At 33.2% G+C, this 26,689-nt stretch overlaps 2 protein-coding genes across 2 annotated transcripts; both read left to right on the plus strand.

Moving 5' to 3' along the window:
* The first annotated feature begins 7,072 nt into the window (after positions 1-7,072).
* Positions 7,073-15,169, plus strand: LOC130941856 (alpha-soluble NSF attachment protein 2-like). The gene is made up of 9 exons (XM_057870480.1): positions 7,073-7,301; positions 8,045-8,094; positions 8,203-8,275; positions 13,504-13,583; positions 13,740-13,891; positions 14,047-14,206; positions 14,466-14,513; positions 14,648-14,728; positions 14,837-15,169. Exons 1-9 carry the CDS (start codon positions 7,157-7,159, stop codon positions 14,915-14,917), a joined length of 870 nt encoding a protein of 289 aa, XP_057726463.1. The 5' UTR covers positions 7,073-7,156; the 3' UTR covers positions 14,918-15,169.
* An 8,739-nt stretch (positions 15,170-23,908) lies between these two features.
* Positions 23,909-26,646, plus strand: LOC130941330 (uncharacterized). The gene is made up of 3 exons (XM_057869799.1): positions 23,909-24,126; positions 24,216-24,308; positions 24,620-26,646. Exon 3 carries the CDS (start codon positions 24,705-24,707, stop codon positions 26,364-26,366), a length of 1,662 nt encoding a protein of 553 aa, XP_057725782.1. The 5' UTR covers positions 23,909-24,126; positions 24,216-24,308; positions 24,620-24,704; the 3' UTR covers positions 26,367-26,646.
* Positions 26,647-26,689: the final 43 nt, after the last annotated feature.

Consider the following 26,689-nt stretch of genomic DNA (forward strand, 5'->3'; position numbering starts at 1 on the left):
AGCAGGTTGAAAACGATCATGGCTCTACCCCTTGCAACTTCATCAACAAATCTCAAGAACGCACTGGTTCCTCTGACAGACAAACTTGAAGAAAATAACTTCTCAACATGGAGGCACAGCATTCTTCTAACAATTCAGACGCTAGAGCTTGAGGATCATCTCGATCCGTCAAAAACCCCATCACAGCAAGAATCAGTTACAATTGTTGAAGAAAGTAAAAGCTCAGATTCTGCACAACAAACTCCAACCCCCGCTGTTACAAAAGCTGAGGTCCCTGCAACATCGAAATCCACACCTACATCAACAATTCAAAAGGACTCATCCAAATACAAAGAATGGAGGCAAAATGACCTTGCACTCATGATGTGGGCTGTGTCCTCCATGAACGGTACATACAAGAACAAGATGGTACACTGCGTTACTTTTGCTGAAATGTGGGAAAAGATTAATCACATCTTTACAGTTTCTTCAAGAACACGTATTCAAAGTTTAAAGACTCAGCTTAGGGCTTGCAGGAAAACTACAACAATTGCTGAATATCTCTCTACAATTCGCAAGATTGCAGACTCCCTCATTGCTATAGGTTACTCATTTCAAGAAGATGATCACATCCAAGCTATCTTGGATGGTCTCACAGAAGAATATCAAGGTTACATCACATCAGTGATGTCTCGAATGACAAATTTCACAATTCATGAAGCTGAATCATTTCTGCTTGCCTATGAAGATATGCTCGAGAGGTTTAAAAAGCCTGAACAAGGGATTGTTTTCGCAAATTTGGTTCAAGTTTCTCCATTTTCACCACCAAACTTTGGAAGAGGCAACAATGGAAGAAGGGGCCGTGCTGGGAGACCTATGAGAGGGGGTAGTAGATTTATGAATTCAAGACCCCAATGCCAATTATGTGGTAGAATGGGTCATGTAGTACAAAATTGTTATCACAGGTTTGATGCTCAATTTCAAAATCCAACATCTTCTCAGACTGCAGTTCCATATGCAAATTCACTTCCACCACCTCCTCCAGCATCCTTTCATCAACCTCGGGCATACATGACCACCTCTTCCACCATGAATGACAGTGCATGGTACCCAGATTCTGGTACTTCACATCATATTACTGCTGAACATGCCAATTTCCTGAATTCCACCGATTCATCACAAGGCCCTAAGCAACTCTTTGTTGGTAATGGTCAGGGAGTACCTATTTTACATCATGGATCTACAATTTTTTATGATAAATATCAAAATATTTTATTTAAATTGAATAACTTACTGCATGTCCCTTCTATTACACAAAATCTTTTGAGTGTGTCCAAATTCGCTGAGGATAATGAAGTCTATTTTGAATTCTGGCCTAAATCTTGTATGGTTCGTGATCAGGTGTCCAAGGACATTCTCCTACAAGGAATAGCTAGAGGAGGCATTTACTCTTTTGATAATCTAGTGGTGCCAACAACATCTCATCTGAATCCTACTACAAGCAATTTGTCTAATTTTGTTTCACATTGTAAATTTGTTAGTACAAAAGATCATAAAAAATCACGTTTGTGTAATGAGGATCCTATTAATGCTACTGATTGTAATAATTCCTCTATCAATAGCAATATTGACACTAATAGTGGTTCTTTCTTGAATAACAATGCAGTAAAGAGTTCCTTTGATTCTATCTTTCCATCCAATCATATTACACCTAATTCTCACTTTTCTATACCTGATTCATTAGGATCTAATGCTAATTTTGTTACTTCTTCTACAGGAACATCATTAACACCTTCTATGAATTATCCTGTGGCTTATTATACTTATAATAAGAAAATTGATGACTTAGAACTCTGGCATAAAAGACTTGCCCATAGCTCTCTTAGGACAGTAGCTCAAGTCATGCACCAGTGTGGCATACAGACCTCCCCAATTGATGAAAGTCATAAAGTGTGTGAGTTTTGTATTCTTGCAAAAATGCATCAATTACCATTTAAGACATTAGAATCTGTTTATACACAACCCTTAGAATTAGTATATGTTGACATTTGGGGTCCAGCTCCCTTTCCTTCTCATCATGGCTACAAATATTATATTAGTTTTTTAGATGCATTTAGTAAATATACTTGCATTTTTCTCTCATTCAACAAGAGTCAGGCTCTAGAAGCTTTTCAAAAATATAAATCTTTTATTGAAAATCAAACAGGTTGTAGAATCAAGGCCTTGCAAAGTGACCATGGCCAAGAATTTCTATCTAAAACATTTTCTACATTTTTCTCTAACAATGGTATATTCCATAGATTGTCATGTCCATATACACACCAACAACAAGGATCTATAGAGAGAAAACATAGACACAATACAGAGTGTGGCTTATCTCTCTTGGCCACTGCTTCAATGCCTCTTAAACATTGGGACTCGGCCTTTCTTACTGCAGTCTATGTCATCAATCGCTTACCTACTCCAGTTTTGGACTCTAAAAGTCCTTTTGAGGTTCTATTTAAGAACAAACCAGATTACTCTATTTTTAAAGTCTTTGGGTGTGCTTGCTATCCTTTATTGACACCTTATAACAGAAGAAAATTTGATTTTAAATCTCAAATGTGTATTTTCTTAGGATATGATTCTAATCATAGTGGTTACAAATGTTTATCTAAAGAAGGCAGAATCTATCTTGCAAGAAATGTAGTGTTTAATGAGTTTCTGTTTCCTTATCACATTGTTCCCAATTATTAGTACTAATCTTTCAAATGCAACAGCTCCTCCCAAGCATATCATTGACAATGCTTCAAGTTCATACTTTCCTGTCTTTAGAAGAAGTACAATGCCTTCATCGAGCACTTCTACTAATTCCAACAATATCATCTATACTACAACCCCTACAACCAGTGCTGATATTACTTCTAGTAGTCAACATACACCACCTATGATTTTTTATTTAAATACTATACATCCACAAGCTTCTGCTGCTAACCAACAAACACACCACCAGTCCACGACAATTTCAAACTCTGAATTTGAAACAAACATTCCCCCCATTCCACAATTACCACCACCAACCACAAAAGAACATCATACCCACCATATGATCACTAGATCAAAATCTGGTATATCAAAGCCAAAAACCTTTCTGGCCAAAATAGTAAACAATATTGATTTAACAAAAGAAACCCCAACTACAGTTCAACAGGCATTACAATGCCCTCATTGGAAGGAGGCCATGGACAATAAAATCAAGGCTCTCTACAAGTGTAATACTTGGACACTAATAGATCCACCACCAAATGCAACAATAGTGGGTTGTAAGTGGGTTTTTGCAGTAAAGAAAAATCAACATGGTGAAATCCTTAGGTACAAAGCTAGATTAGTTGCCAAAGGATTTCACCAAATTGAAGGCATTGACTATGAGGAAGTCTATAGTCCTGTTGTACGGCCTATCACAATTCGAATAATCATAACAATAGCATTAACACAAGGCTGGGTTATGAGACAATTTGACTTTGATAATGCCTTTCTCAATGGCAAATTAGAAGATAAAGTGTTTATGCAGCAACCTCCGGGCTACAAAACTCAGAGTTCTACAAGAGTGTGCAAGCTACACAAGGCCCTCTATGGTCTTAAGCAAGCCCCCAGAGCGTGGTATCTGACACTAGCGCACACTCTAAAACAGTTTGGATTCTCTAACTCAAACTCCGATATAGCTTTATTCATTCGAAGATCTCATAATTCTGTTATATACATGATCATTTATGTTGATGATATAGTGATTACAGGCTCTAACCTAAATGAAATTGATGATTTAATTACTTTTTTGAATTCAATTTTCTCTCTAAAAGATTTAGGCAAATTCAATTATTTTTTGGAGTTAGAGGCTCAATTTTTGGCAAATGATAAACTATTACTAACACAATCTAAATATGTACATGATCTGTTAATTAGAGCAGGGATGAACCAGTCAAAATCAATGCCAACACCAATGGTGTCTTCATTAAGATTGCACAAGAATGACTCAGAAATTTTTGACGACCCTAAGCAGTATCGATCAATTGTTGGAGCACTACAATATTTGACCATCACACGACCGGATATTGCTTTTGCAGTAAATAAGTGCTCACAGTTCATGCATCAGCCAACAATTGAACAATGGAAGGCTGTCAAGAGAATATTGAGATACTTACAAGGTACCCCTAATCAAGGCTTAGTGTTTAACAAATGTACTGACTATAGAATTATTTCCTTTGCTGATGCAGATTGGGCAACAGATTTGGATGATAGAAGGTCGATCAGTGGCTATTTGGTGTTCTTAGGAAGCAACCTCATTGCTTGGAAGTGTGGAAAACAGTCAAAAGTTAGCAGGTCGAGTACCGAGGCTGAATATCGAGCGGTTGCCTCTGCTCAAACGGAAGTCATGTCTATACAGCAGCTTCTTCAAGAGTTGCAAGTTCCACAACAAGTGACACCAACGATCTACTGTGACAATCAGAGCACTTGTCACCTAGCTGTGAACCCAGTTATGCATAGCCGTTGCAAGCATCTTGAAATTGATCTACACTTTTTGAGAGAGCTAGTTAATAGAAAGCAACTTTTTGTAGTTAGTATACCTGCACAAGATCAGATAGCAGATATATTGACTAAACCCCTGTCTTGTAAATTGTTTGAACGGTTTAAGTCCAAACTTAGGTTGGGAACAAAGCCCCAACTAAGCTTGAGGGGGGGGGGGGTGTTAAGGGAGAAGAAGTCAAAACTTAAGTAACAAATTACATGAAGTCAGTAAAATTCTGTTATGAGAAGAATTCAGTTAGAGTGGCTGTTAGAGGTTGTTAGAGGGTATTAGTGCAGTTTTTATTAAGCTATAAAATAGGAGCTAAGTGGCTTTGTATAATAACTCTCTAATAACACATTTTTCTCATTCTGATCTGAATCAATTTTGGTCATTACTTTCTTTGCATCATTCTCTCCTTTTTTGGCATAAGTGTTCTTTCTCAATAGGTGCAAGATCACTTACAAATTGTATAGGGACCAACTAAAAAAAATTTGGTGCAAGAACCCAAATAAATGAATAAAAAAAGTATAGGAACCCAATTAAAAAAATTAATACAAAAACTTAATTAAAAGAAAAAAATATAAAGACCTAATTAAAAATTTTGCAAAATTATAGAGAACATCAAAATAATTAAACCTATTAAAAATTTATAAAGCAACATATATAATTTATATACGAACATACAGTGGATAATTTGGTAACTTAATATATATAGCATTTTTATAATTTTTTTGACAATTAATTGTTAATATTGAATTTAGTTTTTTTTCAATTATACTGTAAGACATTTAATTTAAAAGGTTAATAATTAAAATAATCCCAAAAAAAATATCAATTTAATATTCATAAGATTAGACGTATTCATAAGATTAAACATGTCAAATTTATTCTTAACTCATCATCATATAGTTGACATTAAACCATGATTTTGACATTAAACATGATTTTGATTGAGTTGGTTAGTTCACTAAAAAATTAATTAGTAATGAGCTGCTCAAAAAAATAAAAAAAAATCAATTAAAAAATAAGTTAATCAGTCAAACTCATATAATTTTAACGGTTAATTAATTCAAAATAATAAAATATAAAAAAATATTTTTTATAAAAAAATATATATTTCATATAAAAATATATTATTTTTTCATATTCAATTTAATTTGGATTGAACTTCAATTGAATTTTTAAACTTTTAAATCTCTATTTTTTTGGTTCACTAACCGATTAGATTCTCAGAATTTTGTATTAAACACACCGTCCATTTAGGCCAGCTTAGAAATCTTTGGCAGTATTTTAAGATCGAATCTGGTCATTCCTCATATCTTTCTACATTCAAACATAAATCTCCCATCAACCAAACCAGATCACGTTTTCCCATCTACTTGCTTAAAACGAGAAAAAATCTTTTTGTAATTTTAAAATGTTATTGAAAATTAAAGTAATATTTTTTATTATTTAAAAAATACTTCTTAATTATTTGAAGGATTTAACTAACTTACATATTAAGAGGATAAGTTAAACATACTATAAAATAAAGTATTTTATAAAAAATATTATAAAGATTAATTTTTTTATATTTTCAATGTATTGAATGCATTAAAAGCATTAAAAAGTTTTTATTATTATATTCTTAAAAAATAATATTACACATCTAAGTATTTTTATTAACTAAATCTAACTAAATTAGTCTAATATAAAAAAAATTAATTATAAATAACATTAATCTAAATTTTATTGTTTAACTTAATTAAATTTGATTTATAAAAAAATTTAGATGTATAAGATTATTTATTTTTAAAATGTGTCCTAAATTTAATTATAATTACTGTACTTGATTTGGACTTAAATTGAAGTGCCTACTGACCTATATATGTGAGTAGTGTTTAGTGTAAGTACATAATAACAAAAAATATTATAAAAATATAAAAAATATAATTTTAATTTTAATAATAATTTTTAAGTGTTACTAAAATAATATAATCATTGTAACTACTATAATGAGCATCACAGTACACTTTACTCTTTTTTTTTTGGTATGAACAATACACTTTATGTTATTTATCAAAAACTATAATGATACTCTTTTTAGTTATTCTCTTAATTCTATATAAAAAATTCAAATAGAATACTTTCTTTTATAATTTTTTTTATTTTAATTGTTTAAATATAATTTTAATATATTCATAATACACACAAAAGAAATTATACATCTAATTAGATTCATCTATTTAACTCACTATTCGGTTAATAAATAATTAAATTAAAAAAAGCTAACTTTGTTGATCTAAAAATATATTATTAGATATTTTTATAAATAAATTTTACACTGATTTTTGAATAAAAAATCCTTTGTTCTTCGTTGTTTTATCAAATTTTTAGAAATTAAAAGGCTATTTTTTTAAAAAAAATATGTCAGACGAATCGATTGGACAATAAGAAAGCCCAAAAAAGCATATTACCAAAAAAATAAAAAAGAAGCAAACTTGGTTTTCTGTTGCATCGTTTTTTATTTTTGAATTTTTTGATCTGGTGCTGAATAGTATCAACCTGTAATAACACGCCTCCTTTCATTTTCTTCATGTATGAATTAACATAAAAATCAATCAAAATCGATTTCAGAAAATCTAATCGATAGCAATGGGGGATAATTTGGAAAAAGGGCAGGATTACGAGCAGAAAGCAGAGAAGAAGCTCGGTGGTTGGGGATTGTTTGGTTCCAAATTCGACGATGCTGCAGACCTATTTGAAAGAGCCGCTAATTGCTACAAGCTCGCAAAATCTTGTATGTTATGTTACTTTAATCTCAATTCATTTCTTTCTTTCTCTATTTCTTCATTGCGTTCAATTTTAGAAACCATGATATATTTGCATGTTCTTGTTCTTATTGCATGAGGTTAATTATTGGTTTGTGTTTGCATGGAATTGTTAGAATGTTCGTGATTAATGTCATTGCATTCAATTTTAGGAACCATGGAATTTGCATGTTCTTGTTCTTAGTTGTACGAGGTTAATTATTGGTTTGTGCTTGCATGGAAGTGTTAGAATGTTTGAGATTGGTACCATTATTAAGATTTAAGATTGTTAATATTCCTAATAATAATAATAATAATAATAATAATAATAATAATAATAATAATAATAATGTACATTACGTACTCAAAATAAATTCAAGACTAAGTTTAAAATATCAATTTAGTAGTTGTCAACAATATTGTATATATGCGTACTCTGTATTTGTATGCATGTAGGTGGTTTAACCATGTGATGGAATTTAATTTCCATCTTTTTGTTTTATGTTCTTTGGATTTTAGCTTTTTTTTTTAATTTTGGATTGAAAGTGATAATTTCTTTTTCTTTATATTCTTTTCTTTTTTGGGTTAGTGATCATTTAATTGATAATATTGCATAGCATGAATGTATGATCAATGATGGCTCCTTTTGTTGATTTTGGTGGATGTAATTGTAAATCAAAATGGTTGAGTATGTTTTGATGCTAATGTTGTTTGGTTATGGTGACATTTTCAGGGGACAAAGCAGGAGCCACTTATGTCAAGTTGGCAAATTGCCATATCAAGGTAAATGATTCTATTTTTTTCGTCATTCTAATTTTAGTTTTGGAGCTTGATTTGTTCAGATGTACATGTGTTGAGTTTCTAATAACAATGTTGTTTCGTGGCCTGTAGTTGGATAGCAAACATGAAGCTGCTGGTGCCTATGTTGATGCAGCACATAGTTACAAAAAAGTTAATATAAGTGGTATGTATGTCTGTATATACATGTGATTACATATTAATTTATGGCTTTCTGCACTTAATACTATGTTGAACCATTCACAAATATTGATTTTGGTATGTCTGTGTGCTTATATAGTTATATTACTCAAAAAAAGTAAATATTTCTATTGAAATAAACGGTAGATGATGGATTCTTTCATTTTACTTTTTTTTTGTGCACACACCACCAAAAGACTCTTGCGGATTCAAATAGTGTTATTTTCTTTATGCAGGAAGGCTAATTACTTTCAGCATGATTACTTATACTACCAAATTTAATCCAAATCTATGGTTTTCTTCATGGTTGAATATATAGGTTTTTTTTTGCTGTTATCTCTTTAGTCTTTATTCAAGCTTTCATGTATAAATATCAAATACTTGGCTGCACATATACAATGCATTTTATCCAAAGTCCGATTTCATGCTTCCACCTCCTTAAATTGGATATTAAAACTTTTGTGTACATGTATGTTGGCAACAATTGAGATCCATCTGCCTGCTTACTTTCATGGTTGTAAGTATAATATACATATTTAATTGGTCCCAAGATTACTCACTCTTATAAGTAATACTACCATATTTTTAATCTCTCAAATTCACCAATACTCATAATAATAAAGAGAGAATTTCTAACATTTCAAAACATATTCATTTCATTTTTTGGAACACACATAATACACAAAGCATGTATAGTTTTATATAGACTAAACTTCTTAGTAAAATAATAATTTCTTTTTCTTAACAACTAAGACTACATTGGTGATGATCATGAAGCTTGTAAAGCTTGCATGCTTTGTCATCATTCTTTTAATAATCAAATACCTCTCTTGAATATTCTTGGTAATTCTTCAAATTTCCAACATCTTCTAGTAAATAGATGATCATTGTTTTCAATTCAAACTTTGCTTCTTTCAATTCTTTAACCATGTTTCATGAAAATTCTAGTCCATGCAAGTTGATTTAAAAATTTTAATCAACATTGCCTCCCTTAAATCAAACTTGCAGAATTAATCATTCCAAGTATCTTCTTTAACTTGTAAAATGACTCGATCTTCAACGGCTTTATAAATATATCTGCAACTTGGTCTTCAGTGTAACAGTACTCAATCAAAACTTCTTTTTCATTCACCAGCTCTCTAATTTTGTGAAATCGAATATCAATATGCTTCGATTTTCCATGGAATACTGGATTTTTGCAAAGTGCAATAGCTGACTTGTTATCGCAAAATATTATTGTTGGAGTACTTTGTTTCTCATTCAATTACTCAAGAATTCTTCTTAACCGAAATGTTTGTGTTACACAACTTGCTGCTATATATTATGCTTCTGTTGTAGAGAGTGCCATTACTGGTTGTTTCTTTGACGACCATGAAATTGCACCAGAACCAAGATGAAATACAAATCTTGAAGTACTTTTTCTTGTTTCTATATCTCCGGCACAATCACTATCAATGTAGCCAACAAGGTTTATTTCATTAGTATTCTCATCATAAATTCCATCATTTAAAATAATTTTGATATATTGAAGAATTCTTTTTGCCGCTTGCAAATGGTTGGTATAAGGCTCCTCCATAAATCTACTAAACAAACTAACTCCAAATATAATATCTGGTCTGGTTGCAATTAAGTACAAAACTTTCTTTAACTTGTAAACTTTATCTTCTTCTCCAAAAACTTCATATCCTACAGGTTGCTCAGCGTACACTTCTTCTTCTAAAGTGCCATTTAGAAATGCAGACTTAACATCCATTTGATGTATCTTCCACTTATTTTGGGCTGAGAGTGAAATAATCATACGAATAGTGTCTAATCTAGCAATAGGAGCAAATACTTCAAAGTAGTCGATACCTAGTTTTTGTTTGTTTCCCTTTGCAACTAATCTTGCTTTGAAACGATCAACTTCACCACTGTATTTGTACTTAGTTTTGTAAATACACTTTACTCCAATCGGCTTCTTATCTGCTGGTAAATCTATCAGCTCCCATGTGTCATTCTTCTTAATGGCATGAATCTCCTCGTCCATTATTTTCTTCCAATTGTTATCTTTAGAGGCTTATTCAAAGTTCAACGGCCACAATATGAAAATAGAGAAAATTTTATGATTTTTTCATCCGACAGATCCTTGTCATTACCAACTTCATAATCTGCTAATCTAGCAGGTAGTCTACGCTCTCTTTGAGGTCTTCTAGATGATTCTGATTGTTCATTTGTGTCAGGTTGCCTTTCTTCTACTTCATCACACGTATTTGAAATTATAGTCAGCTGCTTTTCTGTCTTTGTGTTCCAGTCGTACATGGCTTTCTCGTCAAATGTTACGTCTCATTACTTTCTTTGATTTTGGATTATACAGCTTGTATGCTTTTGAGTCTGTGCTATAGCTGATAAAGAAACACTTCTCACCTTTGTCATCTAACTTCTTCCTTAATTGATCTAGTACGTGGGTATAAGCAATACACCCAAAGACTCTGAAATGATAGATGGAAGGTCGTTTTCCACTCCAAGCTTCCTCTAGAGTTTTATAATGAACACTCTTCGTTAGACATCTATTTAAAATATGAACTGCCATTGCGACTGCTTTTGCCCAAAACTCTTTAGGCATTTGTTTTGACTTGAGCATACATCTGACCATATCCATGATGGTTCTATTTTTTCCTTCAACAACTCCATTTTGTTGAGGAGTATATCTAGTTGTTAGTTGGTGTTAAATTCCGTGTTACTTAAAGTAATCTGAACTGCAAAATATTTTGTTCCTCTGTCTGTTCTGAAAATTTTGATTTTACAACCACTTTGTTTTTCAACAAACGCCTTGAATGTCTTGAAGGTATCACATGCTTTTGATTTATACTTCAAAAAGCATACCCATGTATATCTACTAAAATCATTAATAAAAGTGATAAAGTACCTACTACCCCCGTTGCTTAAAATTTCTACAGAACAGAGATCTGAATATACAATTTCAAGTAACCTTCTGACTCTCCATGAATTTTCTATAGGGAATAGATCTTTGTGCTTCTTTCCCAGTTGAAAAATCTCACAAACACAATTGAGAATATGAACCTGTGGTAGTCCAAAAACAAGTCCTTTTCTTGATAGGTAGTTTAGGCCAAAAAAAATGAAAATGTCCGAATCACATGTGCCACAACCAGTTATCATCAAGTATCACAAAACTCATGCAAGAGGGATTAACATATTAAAATTTTAACGGAAATATTATGTTTGAAATTATCTTTACTTTATCTATGAACCATCCATTGTTGTCAAATACAGTGCAATATCCACGGTACGTTATCATCTTATATCCCTTCTCAGATAATTGTCCCATACTTAATAAATTGTAATCAAGTTCAGGAGCATAGAAAATATCAGAAATATAACTCAGAGAACCATCCTTCAATCTAATTGGTATGTGCCCTTTTCCTTCAATAGGAATTTTTGTATTATTACCAAATTTCAATAATAGTTTAACTGAATCATCTAGTGAAGAAAATAAACCCTTTCTACCAGACATATGATTACTACAGGCATTATTCAAATATCATATATTTTCATTTTCAGCACATGAATTACTTGTAAAAAATAAAGTTTGAGTACTCGGATCATCATCAATATTTTGAAGCTGATTTTCTGCAACGTGTACTTGATTGTTATTCATTATTTCGAATCTGCAATTTGCTGCTTTGTGTCCATACTTTCCACAATGAAAGCAGTTGAAATTGGTTCTTTTTTGATAAAAATTGCATCGACCTCTTCTTCGGTTGACAGGCCTGAAATTCGTTCTACCTCTTCCTTGATTAGGTGGTGTAAAATTATTATAACTTCTTTGGTTGTAATTGTCACGACCTCTACGTCTAAAACTTCCTCTGCCTCTACTTTAAAAAATTAAAACTACGACCTCGTCTTTCTTGTGTACGACTTGATTCTGTAACATTATTTAAATTCACTCGACTTTTTAGGGCTTCCTTGGTTGATTTTTCTGACTTTTACAGTATTCTACTGATGTGGCTTTCCATGGTTCCTTGCAACTCTGCAATCGTCATGGTATCTATATCGTGGGATTCTAGTATCGTAGCCACCACATGATCATATTTCATCGGCATGGTGCGAAGAATTTTCTCCACCACTTTACTATCGCATATCTTCTCCATAGACTCTCATCTTATTGACAAGATCCGTAACACGAGTAAAATATTGCTCAACAGTTTCTGAGCTAGACATCTCATATCTTTCATATTCCCTTCTGAAAGACTGTAGCTTTGCTTTCTGAGCTTTATCTATGCCTTTATATGACAGCTTCAACGTGTTCCATGCCTCTTTGGTACTTTTGGCATTTGCTATTTTGCCAAACACCATATAATCTACACCTTGATGAAATTGAGATAGCGCCAATTGATCTCTCCTCTGTTAGACTTAGACAACATATGCTCCTTCTTGCAAACCCAGTTCAATAAAATTCCACAGGTTCTGGTCCTTCAAATGGGTAGACATCAAAGTCTCCCAATAACTATAATCAAGTTTTCCATCTAATTTGGGATCGGACCACACAATATTGAAAGTGTTTTCCATCTAACCAGGCTTTGATACCAAATTTAAGTATAATACTCACACTTAATTGGCTTCAAGATCACTCACTCTCATAAGTAACACTACCATATTTTCAATCTCTCAAACTCACCAACACTCATAATAATAAGGAGAGTTTCTAACATTTCAAAACATATTCATTTCATTTTTTGGAACACACGTAATACACAAAGCATGTATGGCTTTATATAGACTAAACTTCTTAATAAAATAATAATTTCTTTTTCTTAACAACTAAGACTACATTGGTGATGATCATGAAGCTTGTAGAACTTGCATGCTTTGTCATCATTCTTTTAATAATCAAATACCTCTCTTGAACATTCTTGGTAATTTTTCAAATTTTCAACATCTTCTAGTAAATAGATGATTATTGTTTTCAATTCAAACTTTGCTTCTTTCAATTCTTTAACCATGTTTCATGAAGATTCTAGTCCGTGCAAGTTGATTTAAAATTTTTAATCAACAATGGTGATTATTTGCATCCTATTTTGCTAAGCTTGATTTTCCCAAGTTAAAATTCTATATGTTGCTAACCACGAACCTTGTGCTAACATGCCATGGCTTGCACTAATATGAAGAAAACGGTTCCATTCAAAAATTCACTTTATTTTTTCTCTCTTAATGCAGAGGCTGTATCTTGCTTAGACCAAGCTGTAAATCTTTTCTGTGAAATTGGAAGAATCACTATGGCAGCTAAATATTTGAAGGTATACATTATGTTTTTTTTTTTGGTTACATATGATATTTTATTTATTTATTTTGTGTATGAATATTTTTTTATATATGGTACCCCTCTTGTTGGGGGTTTTCTTTTTGGAACCACTATGAACATCTCACACTAGTTTTTACTGATTTACACCCAGGAAATTGCGGAGTTGTATGAATCTGAACAGAACATTGAGCAGGCCATTGCTTACTATGAAAAGTCTGCTGACTTTTATGAAAATGAAGAAGGGACAACTTCTGCAAACCAGTGCAAGGCAAAAGTTGCTCAATTTGCTTCTCAACTAGAACAGTGAGTTTTTTCTTTTCTTTTCGGTTATTTGGTCCATAGTTGCATTTGGTTTCGTTCATAGGTTGTTGCAATTACTTTTTAGAAAGTTACTTTATTTTAGCCTTCCATTGCAGTTAAAATTTATACTTGTTCTTCTGATTATGATAATTCTATAGATACCAGAAGGCAATTGAGATTTACGAAGACATAGCACGCCAATCTCTCAACAATAATTTGCTGAAATATGGAGCTAGAGGGCATCTTCTTAATGCCGGCATTTGCCAACTTTGCAAGGGAGATGTTGTTGCTATCACCAATGCGTTGGAGCGATATCAGGTCTAATATTTTTTAGACTAGTTTACTTGAGTCTGGAAAGATGAGAAAGTCTAGAAGACCAGTACTTTTATTAAAATTTGGCCAGCAAAAGAAAAATGAATAATTCTCCACCATTAGATGTAATTTTATACAATTAAAACACTATTGATGACTAATTGATGGCTACAAATCATAAAATCTGCTGTCCCCTAGCACTCCTCCTGAAAAAATAGCCTGTTGCGCAATTCCTTTTACACGACCTTTTTTTTTCTTTTGGCAGGAGATGGATCCAACATTTGGAGGCACACGTGAATATAGACTATTGGCGGTATGTCACCCGTTGTGGAATTTCCTTATTAATTTTTAATTACAAAGTACAATGTATAAGAATCCCAGGACCTTTTAGAATCTTCCAAATCTGTGATCCAGTTGAAGTACTGAAGTTTTTGAAAAATTGAGCAGAATATTGCTTCCGCGATGGATGAAGAAGATGTCACAAAATTTACCGAAGTTATCAAGGAATTCGATAGCATGAGCCCTCTGGTAAGCTGTTATCGACTTGTATAACCTGCACCTGTTCGGATCATTCCATAAGAGGCTCTAGTCTTTATTTGATAATAAATATTGCATTTATGCATGAATTTTGTGTAGGATTCATTGAAGACAACGCTTCTTTTGAGGGTGAAGGAAAAGCTGAAAGCCAAAGAACTTGAGGAGGATGATCTTACTTAAATTGCACACCTTAGTCTTTTGTGGGTTGGACTTCATGTTTGATGAATTTGCCTTGTATTTATACTTGTCGTTCAAGTTTGTTCATCTTACTAATCTAACTTATATAAAGTGTGCTTGTTTCCTGGTTTCAAAGTGGACTTAAATTCAAGAACTAAGTTTATTTTTGAGATTGCGTGAACCTATTATTGTCCATAGGGAGATGTTTTAATATTTACATACCATTTAATTTTGAGGCATGTACAATGTAAATTACATTGTTATTCAATCCGACTCATTATTACTCATTCTAATTCTTTTATTTTGCCATTGTAATTCATGCAAAAAGATGGTAAATGTCATCATTTTCAGCTGTTCTAGTTGGGATGGTTGATCGAGTGGTCAGCTCACTTGTCTGTTTAACCAAATATTGGGAGGTTCGAATCCCATTTTGTGTATGCAACAATTCATTAGTCAGCATCAAACTCTTAAATGGAGCTTAGATTTGTGACATATTAGTTGGGAGGGTAATATATCGAAATTGGCCTAACCTAAAAATTAGTTACAATTGATAAATGAAGAAAGTTGATATGTGATTATGTTGGATGAAAAAGAAAGAAGTGTCTTAAGTTTATAGTTCCTTGGCCCTTTTTTTCCTTACATTTTTCTGGTTGCTGATAATTATAGTTTATTAGTAATCATTAATGTGGCGAATTCAAGACACCAAAAGTGTATCGTCTTAACAAAAATGCTTGCTCACTCTTTAATTTAAAATTGCTAAACTACAGAGAAAGACATGTCATTGCATGATCTGTTAAGTGTATCGCATTCAAGCTCCTGTCAGCTAACATAAAATATGATAAAGTTGACCCAATAATAAAATTAATGCCATACAAGAGATGTTATACTTTTCAAAAGGATATATTAATATTGGTAAAGTTTATAGGTAACTGGTCAAGTATTTTTTTTATTTAAATTAGAGAGTAAATTATTTTTTTATACATTATGATGGTATAAAAAGATATTATTTGTACATTAAAATTAATTATTATGTATTTATATATAAATATATGTATAATTTAACTTATTTTTAGTGTGTATTTTATATTTTAATGTGTATTTTATATTATAACTGATTTTAGTAGTTAATTTTAATATATATCTAATATGATTGTATTGTATAGTAACGTAGCCAAATAAATATATAATTATTTTGCACATTTATAATACAAAAATTAATTACTCATTTAACTAATTTAATATATAGTTAAAGTTTGGATAAATTAAGCTTTTGGAGTATATATTAAATGTGCTTTAGGATTAAATAAACATTTTTCAAGTTTTATATTCCATGAAAATAGAAATGATGGAATATATTAATTATCTAGAATTGAAATTATATATGATATGAATTTTCGGATTTTGGGATTTTGGATTTTTGGTCATCTGAACCGTGGCACCTTTATAATATTTATGATCTTTTAAATCAGTTTTTGCAAGGTAATATTTTTTTTATAATCCATATGTGCAAGTAGGTTCAGAGGTAGGATGGTTTTTGTCTAGTGCAACGTCAAAGGTTTATGATTCTCGTAGTGGTTATTTGTGACTTAATAAAAAGAAATTTGTTTGAGAGGACCAGAGGAATTGACTTTAGTTTTGGTATCAGTTTATTTCGGTAAAACATAAATTCTTGGCCTGACTTTGTTTTAGGGAGGCTTTGCCCATTGCTACTTTTCATTTCAGGAAGGGCATATCACTGACGGATAGTTGTTCACAATATTTTTTTTGTCAGGAATTAGTTGTTCATTGTATTTAGGATTGTCTGAAAGCTCAACTAGTTTGGCAAGCTTTGGAAATTTTTGATCAACCTTTGAATTTGATGAACTGGTTGTTGCTTCATAGTAAAGAATGTCCTTTTAGATTTTTTTTTTTGTCTATGGTGGATTTGGCGTTTCAGAAATAATGAGATCTTTCATCCACACAAATCTTGATCCGTGAATAAGGTGACTAGTATAGCATTGTCCTTGAAAAAGGAGTTTCAGAATATTTTTGAGTTGCAATGAATTTTTATCCCATCTACCATTAATGATTCATGGATTTTTCTTGGTGGGTATTTTTAAGATTAATTATGATGTAAGTTATTCTGGTATTGGTGATCATGTTGGTTTTGTATGTGGTAGCAAAAATTGGAATGGAAGTTGGCAAATGGCAACGAGACTATTTGGAAACGATTGAGAGTTTTAATATTCTGCAAGGAGAATTGTTTGCTATTTGGAGATGATATCTTCTAGTCTGTGACTTGGGGTAAAGAGATATTATTTGTGAAACAGATTTTATGAATGCCTTTACTCTTGTCAATAATTTTCAGATAACTCTGATTTTGTTGATTCTTTGGTGCTGAAATTTTGGGACATCATGTCTTAGCAATGACATATTAATTTTCGGTTGATCTTGAGAGATGCAAATAAAGTGAGTAGACATCATGACAAAGACAACGATAAGGAATCATACTCACCAAGTAGAGCTCTCGTTGTCTTGAAAGAAATTTGAGAGTAGACTATCTTGCTTCATAAGCAATTTCTTATTCTTTGTTTTTTCCTTTTTATTTGTTATATTGTTATTTTTTAGTAAAAAAAATTATATTTGATATTTTATATTTAAATATTGTATGTGTGTATAATTAAGTTTATTACATTATAATATGTATAAAAGGATAATTTATTCTTTAATTTTGAGAAAGAATTAAAAGATAAGTATTATCTATTATATCTCTTAAAAATTATGAATTACAGATAAACTTTTAAAAGATTTTAAAAAATAACTAAAATGTTGTAGAATAAAAAATATATAAAATAAAGATGTATAAATAGAAGATTCTAGTATTAAAATAATTAGCTCAATAATAATTTATATATATATAATAATATTATATGTTGTAATGTATATATATACACAAAGATAGAAAGGAGTACAAAAAGTATAGAGAGAGAGAATTGCATAAATATATATATAAAGATATAAAGGATTATAAAAAGTAAAGAGAGATAGAATAGCATTTATTTTATTACTGTAAAGAGAGAGAGAAATGGGAATAGACTTTATAATATATGAAAGAAGAGAGAGGTAGAAATATTTGTTATTGCTGTGTATCAAAGCATACGAGGATGCTTGCTATTTATACATGAAAAATGATACCACTTTCAACTTTCATTTATTGCTATTTGTCTTGTAAATGGATTCATTTAGTCTTGAGAATGAAATCCACCTAAGCCTTGCGTGGTTATCCATGGTCATCCACTTTTATCACAACACTCCCCTTGGATGACCATTTAGGATTATTGCCTCGTTAAAACCTTACTAAAGAAAAATCCAGTGGGAAAAAACCTTAGTGAAGGAAAAAGAGTACAATATCCTTTAGTGATGGGGACTGCCTCATTAAAAACCTTGTCAAGAAAAACCCAATGGAAAAAAACCTGACCAAGGAAAAAAGAGTACAGTCTCCACCTCTTGCCGACATCATTTAATGTCTCGAAATCGGCGCATCCCCATCTCATGTACCAATCTTTCAAAAGGGGATTTTGGGAGTGACTTTGTGAATAAATCTGCCAGATTGTCACTTGAACTAATCTGTTGGACATCAATAGTCCCTTGATTTTGAAGATCATGAGTGAAGAAGAATTTGGGAGATATATGCTTTGTTCTATCACCTTTGATGTATCCGCCCTTAAGTTGAGCAATGCACGCTGTATTATCTTCAAACAGGATAGTTGGAGCTATCTTATAATCAATCAGTCCACATGATGACAGGATATATTGGATCAAACTCCTGAGCCAAAAACACTCGCGACTAGCTTCATGAATCGCCAGTATTTCAGCATGATTAGAGGAGTTTGCTGCAATCGTCTGTTTTGTGGACCTCCATGATATAGTTGTACCACCATATGTGAATAAGTATCCTGTTTGAGATCTCCCTTTATGTGGATCAGACAGGTATCCGGCATCTGCATAGCCAACTAATTGTGACTTGGATCCATAGGGATAAAACAATCCCATATCAACCGTTCCATGAAGATATCGAAAAATTTGTTTGATTCCACTCCAATGTCTTCTGGTTGGAGAGGAACTATATCTTGCTAGTAAATTCACCGCGAATGATATGTCAGGTCGCGTATTATTAGCAAGATACATTAGCACTCCAATGGCACTAAGATATGGTACTTCAGGACCAAGGATATCTTCATTCTCTTCTTTAGGACGGAATTGATCCTTTTTCACATCTAAAGATCTTACAATCATTGGGGTACTTAATGGATGTGACTTATCCATATAAAATCTCTTCAAGATCTTTTCTGTGTATGTTGTTTGATGAATAAAGATCCCATTTTTTATATGCTCGATCTGCAGGCCGAGACAAAACTTAGTCTTTCCAAGATCTTTCATCTCAAACTCTTCTTTTAGAGTTTTTATAATTGTTGGAATCTCTTCAAGAGTCCCAATGATATTTAAATCATCAACGTACACAGCAATTATAATGAACCCAGATATAGTTTTCTTTATGAAAACACATGGGCAGATATCATCATTCTTGAATCCGTTTTTTGCCAGATACTCAGTAAGACGATTATACCACATTCGTCCAAATTGCTTTAGACCATATAAAGATCTTTGCAATTTGACTGAGTATAACCCTTGCGAATATTCACTAGATGGTTTAGATATCTTTAGTCCTTCAGGGACTTTCATATAGATATCCCGATCTAATGAGCCGTACAAATAGGCTGTTACCACATCCATTAAATGCATATGCAGTTTATGATATGCAGATAAACTGACCAAATAACGCAATGTTATCGCATCCACTACAGGGGAATACGTTTCTTCATAATCTATACCGGGCCTTTGTGAAAAACCTTGTGCCACAAGTCGGGCTTTGTAGCGCACAACTTCATTTTTCTCATTTCGTTTTCTCACAAATACCCACTTATATCTAACAGGTTTTACATCTTCAGGTGTACGGACTACAGGTCCAAAGACTTCACGTTTTGCAAGTGAGTCTAATTCAGCCTTCATGGCTTCTTTCCATTTTGGCCAATCATTCCTTTGTTGACATTCTTCGACTGATCTTGGCTCAAGATCCTTACTTTCATGCATGATATCTAATGCCACATTATATGCAAATATTTCATTGACAATTGTCTTATTTCGGTCCCATTTCTCTCCTGTAAAGACATAATTTATTGAGATCTCATCATTTTCACAATTTTCAGGTACCTGAACGTCTTCTGGCGTTATATCAGAATTTTGGACAACTGCCGGTGTCTTTACTATGTCTTTTTCAACAGGAATCGTATTTACCTCTTTTCTCTTTCGAGGATTTTTATCTTTGGAACCGACAGGCCTGCCACGCTTCTGGCGTGTATTTGCTTCCGTGGCTATTTGTCCTACTGGGACATCAATTCGAATTGGGGCATTTTCCGCCATGCCACGCTTCTGGCGTGAATTTGCTTCAGTGGCTACTTGTCCTACTGGGACGTCAATTCGAATTGAGGCATTTTCCGCTGGTATATAAGATTTGGTTATCCTCTTTGTATCAGAAAATGCATCAGGCAATTCATTTGCTATTCTTTGCAAATGTATAATCTTTTGAACTTCTAGTTTACATTGCCCTGATCGAGGATCTAAATGCATCAACGATGATGCATTCCAATTAAGTTCCTTTTCAGGAAGCTTATTCTATCCCCCTAATGTTGGAAATTTTGATTCATCAAAATGACAATCCGCAAACCTGGCTTTAAATACATCTCCAGTTTGTATCTCAAGATACCTCACTATAGAGGGAGAATCATATCCAACATATATTCTCAATTTTTTTTGGGGTCCCATTTTGGTGCGATTAGGTGGTGCAATGGGAACATATATTGCACACCCAAATATTCTTAAATAGGAAACATTTGGCTGCTGGCCAAAAGCTAATTGCATAGGAGAGAATTGATGATAACTCGCTGGCCTCAAACGAATAAGTGCTGCGGCATGTAAAATAGCATGCCCCCAAACCGAGGTTGGGAGATTTGTTCTCATAAGCAAGGGTCTAGCAATTAATTGGAGGCACTTAATAAGTGATTCTGCTAACCCATTTTGTGTGTGAACATAAGCTACTGGATGTTCAACACTTATTCCATTAGCCATACAATAAGCATCAAAAGCTTGGGAAGTAAATTCACCAGCATTATCAAGACGAATTGCTTTAATTGGATTTTCTGAAAATTGTGCTTTTAATCGAATAATTTGAGCCAATAATCTCGCAAACGCCAGGTTGCGAGAAGATAATAAGCACACATGTGACCATCTCGAAGATGCGTCTATTAGGACCATAAAATATCTAAAAGATCTACATGGTGGATGAATAGGTCCACATATATCACCTTGAATCCTTTCTAGGAATTCAGGAGACTCAAATCCAATCTTTACTGGTGATGGCCTTAAAATTAACTTTCCCTGAAAACATGCAGCACAACAAAATTCACTAGTTTTAAGAATCTTCTGGTTCTTTAGTGAATGTCCATGAGAGTTTTCAATAATTCTCCTCATCATGGTTGTTCCCGGATGACCCAATCGGTCGTGCCAAGTTATGAACTCATTTGAGCTAGTAAACTTCTGGTTTACAATGGCATGTGATTCAATTGTACTAATCTTGGTATAATACAACTCAGATGAAAGTGAGGGTAATTTTTCTAATATAACTTTCTTATTTGAATCATGAGTTGTGATACATAAATACTCATGATTTCCCTCATTCATAGTCTCAATATGATATCCATTTCGGCGAATATCTTTAAAACTCAACAAGTTTCTTCGAGATTTGGTAGATAACAGTGCATTATTTATTATAAATTTTGTTCCTCCAGGAAACAAAATTATAACTCTTCCGGAGCCTTCTATCACATTGCCTGAGCCAATAATAGTGTTAACATATTCCTCTTTTGGCACAAGATGGGTAAAATATATATCACTTTTGAGAATAGTGTGCGAACTTGCACTATCCGCAAGGCATACATCTTCATTACATATCCTTGCCATTCTCTTCAAAAACAAATAATAATAAAATAAGTAGTATGCACAGTTAAATTGAATACTTGATCAGAATTATTTTTCTAAGAAACACTGTACATAAAATAATGTCATATACTGAAATTTTATTTTAAAATTTGACACATTTAATAATTTCAAAATTCATTAATATTTCATTATTTATGTACATCACATTTGAAACTTAAATACATAGAAAATAAAACTTAACAATAAGTTCTTTACATTATTTATTTACATATATACTTCACAATCCCACATATTAAACTATTCCATCATTGATCAAATGACCAATATTTCCTTCAGGGTCCTCAAAAAAATCAGATACATCATAATGAGTGGTGGAGTTCTCAGTATCATTTGAAACAAAATTTGTTTCCTTTCCTTTGTCGTTCTTTTTCAAAGATGCTTGGTAAAGATCGACTAGGTGCCTTGGGGTACGACAGGTACGTGACCAATGGCCCTTTCCACCACAGCGGAAACACTTCTCCTCGGTTGATTTATTCTGCCCGATATTCCTTTCTTTATCCCACTTCTGGTGAGATCCTCTCTTTTGAACATAATTCTTTTTCCTTCCATAATTTTTCTTGTTATTAAAAGCTTGCCATTTACCTCTTCTGGGGTAATGATTTACCGCATTTACTTCAGGAAATGGGGCGGCGCCAGCTGGGCGCGCTTCATGATTTTTCAATAACAACTCATTGTTGCGTTCGGCAACAAGAAGGGAAGAAATTAACTCAGAATATTTTTTAAATCCTTTCTCTCGATACTGCTGCTGCAGGAGCACATTCGAGGCATGGAAGGTTGAAAAAGTTTTCTCCAACATATCATGATCAGTTATTTTTTCCCCACACAATTTCATTCGTGAGGTGATTCGAAACATTGCAGAATTATATTCATTTATAGATTTAAAATCTTGTAAACGCAAATGCGTCCATTCATATCGGGCTTGAGGAAGTATCACCGTTTTCTGATGATTATACCTTTCTTCAAAGTCTTTCCAAAGATCTGCATGATCTTTTAATGTAAGATATTCATTTTTCAATCCTTCGTCAAGATGACGACGGAGAAAAATCATGGCTTTAGCTTTATCCTTCTGGGATGCATTATTTTCAGCCTTAATGGTGTCTCCAAGATCCATTGAATCAAGATGGATTTCAGCATCTAGTATCCATGATAAATAATTGTTTCCAGATATATCAAGAGCATTGAATTCAAGATGAGAGAGCTTCGACATAATGAAAATTTGTTACCTGAGTCTTCCTAAAAATTTGATCAGAGTCTCGTGCTGATAACGTGTTGTAGAATAAAAGATATATAAAATAAAGATGTATAAATAGAAAATTCTAGTATTAAAATAATTAGCTCAATAATAATTTATGTATATTAATAATATTATATGTTGTAATGTATATATATACACAAAGATAGAAAGGAGTACAAAAAGTATAGAGAGAGAATTGCATAAATATATATATAAAGATATAAAGGATTATAAAAAGTAAAGAGAGATAGAATAGCATTTGTTTTATTACTGTAAAGAGAGAGAGAAATAGGAATAGACTTTATAATATATGAAAAAAGAGAGAGGTAGAAATATTTGTTATTGCTGTGTATCAAAGCATACGAAGATGCTTGCTATTTATACATGAAAAATGATACCACTTTTAACTTTCATTTATTGCCATTTATCTTGTAAATGAATTCATTTAGTCTTGAGAATGAAATCCACGTGAGCCTTGCGTGGTTATCCATGGTCATCCACTTTTATCACAACATAAAAGACAATAATAAACAAACATTGATTCATTTTTCACTTACACAATGGTGGGACCCATATTTCTCTTCCACTTTGGTGACAAAACTCAGATGACTAGATTAGATTAAAAAAAGAAAAAGAAAAAAAAAATATTTTCAGTTTCCTTGTTGTTCTCCTTTGTTTCTTTCTTCCTTTCTTTTACTGGGTCTGTTTTTTCCGTTTAATGTTGTCATTGTTTGGTTTCTTACATATAGATAACAAGAAACCTGCACCCACCAAATGGAATTTAGAATTTTCAATAGCATGAGCTGTGTCCTTTCATTTTCTTATTTTCCATTTTTGGTTGCAAGTGGCAGTTACCTATCTCTTTGACTCTCATGATTGAAAGGTTTTACTTCCAAACCCTGCTTTATAGTTATTACTTTGTTCCAAGCAAGAATAAACGAACTAACCATTTTTGTTTTTCAAATCCTGCAGCTGCAGCTTCAGCTTCAGCTTCATTAGTATCTGGTTTCATCTTTTCTGAGTTTTGTCGAATCTGATTCTTACTTGCTTTCAACGCCTTCTTAGGTATGTATGTGTGTGTTTTTGTTTCTGCTTTGCACCAATTCCTGAATATGCCTTTTGAATTTTGATGTTACTTTTCTGAGATTTCTATCTTATAGAGCATGTTTGGTTACCATGATTTTTAGATTATGGATCTGTTGAATTTTGTTTAGAATTAGATTTTGGGGTTTGACCTTGATTATTTAATGATCGGTTTAGAATGATCTGTGTATATGAAGTTTGTGTCTTGATATTCCATTTTCTTTGGATCCACTTGTAATTTGCCAGGGAATTTTTAGTACTTATCTCAGCTGGTTCTGTTTATGCCCTTGCAGTGTTTGTGAAATTGTTCTGTAACATTATAATTGGTTAGAAGGTTCTGATCTTGACTTGAGAAAAGCTCAGAGTACAAATATCAGAATGGTTGTTGACAATTGTAAAGATGAAATTGAGGAATCTAATGGAAGTAATAAGGAAATGGAGTTCGTTTCGATAGATTTTTCAACTTCAAGAAGAACGTTGCTGAGCAGCGAAAATCCCCAGAAGAAATTCCAGGGCACCTTGAGTTCCATTCCCAATAGGCTCAATCTCTTCAAAATTGGTTCTGCATCTGCGAAATTCAAGCGGCTTGCAACCTCGAAAGACCAGATTTCACAGGCTGTGCCTTCCCCTCATGGCTTGAGAGGAAGGTTCAGCGGAATGCTCTCTAAGAAACTAGATTGGGGTTCACTCAAGAAGATGTGCATAGAATGGTTTAGGGACCCAATGAACATTGCCCTTTTTGTGTGGATCTTCTGCGTCGCTGTTTCGGGTGCAATTCTATTCCTTGTGATGACTGGAATGTTAAATGCTGTGCTGCCGAAGAAGTCCCAGAGGAATGCATGGTTTGAAGTGAACAATCAAATACTCAATGCACTGTTTACACTTATGTGTTTATATCAGCACCCACAAAGAGTCTACCACCTTGTTCTTCTGTGCCGATGGAGTCCGAAAGATATCTCAAAACTTAGAAAATTGTATTGCAAGAATGGAACATATAAGCCTCATGAGTGGGCACACATGATGGTGGTGGTGATTCTCCTTCAGTTAAACTGTTTTTCTCAATATGCACTTTGCGGTCTAAATTTGGGGTACAAAAGATCTGAGCGCCCAGCCATAGGAGTCGGAATATGTATGTCTTTTTCGATTGGTGCAGCTGCGACTGCTGGTCTATATACCATTCTTAGCCCTCTTGGTAGAGATTATGATTCTCCAACAGACGAAGAAGCGCAGGTTCGAATATCTCCTGCTCAAAAGCCACAGGTGAAAACATTTGAGAAGAAATATTCATTTGCAACCCATGATCGTCAAAGGGTAATTGAAACTAGACCTCAGTGGAGTGGAGGAATACTTGACCTTTGGGATGATATTTCTCAGGCTTATCTATCACTTTTCTGCACTTTTTGTGTCTTCGGGTGGAATATGGAGAGACTAGGCTTTGGAAATATGTTTGTTCATATTGCCACTTTTATGCTGTTTTGTATGGCTCCTTTCTGGATTTTTATATTGGCTGCTGTTAATATTGGGGATGATACTGTTAGGCAGGCTCTAGTAGCTACTGGGATTCTTTTGTGCTTTCTTGGTTTACTTTATGGTGGATTTTGGAGGATCCAAATGAGGAAAAGGTTCAATTTGCCTGCTTATGACTTCTGCTTTGGTAAGGCTTCGGCTTCTGATTGCGTACTTTGGCTATGCTGTTGCTGGTGCTCTCTTGCTCAAGAAGTTAGGACTGGGAATACCTATGATGTTGTGGAGGAAAAATTCTCCTTGAAAGAAACTGATATTGGTGAACAACCACCGATTTCTCCTTTGCCGCGCGAAGATGTTGCATCTCCCAACTCCGGCACAAGTTCTCCTCTGGGTACCAACTCTTCCCCTTCTATGATCAGACCACCTAGCCCTCTAAGTTCAAGCAGTGTGTTCAAGGAATATCATAGTCCAAACAGGCCACTATCTACTGTAAAAGAAGAGAATCACGAAAGACGGGAAGAGGGAATGATGAGCCCGCCAATACCACCACTATTACACAGAGAATCTCCCTAATCCCTGGTGTTTAAAGGCAGGGTCTTCAAAGTTCAAACCACTGCTTGCATTTTGTATATGACACTATGTGGGATACTCCACTAAGTTTTTAGAACATTCATGTAAATAATTGAGTAGATGTATGTGTAAAGTGTGAACTTGAGGGTCTTTTTTTTCTTTCCTGAGATTTTCTGTGTTTTTGTTCCCACATATGAAACACATCTGTAATAATAGGCATTAAATAATTGTGGAGAGGATTAGTTATGTTCCTTCTTATGAGAGTGTGAAGTTATTGCCTTAATGATTGTGGATGATGAATTATTCTTTGATACTGTTGATTGATC

Source organism: Arachis stenosperma, chromosome 7 (genome assembly GCF_014773155.1).
Source record: "Arachis stenosperma cultivar V10309 chromosome 7, arast.V10309.gnm1.PFL2, whole genome shotgun sequence".
Lineage (NCBI taxonomy): Eukaryota > Viridiplantae > Streptophyta > Magnoliopsida > Fabales > Fabaceae > Arachis > Arachis stenosperma.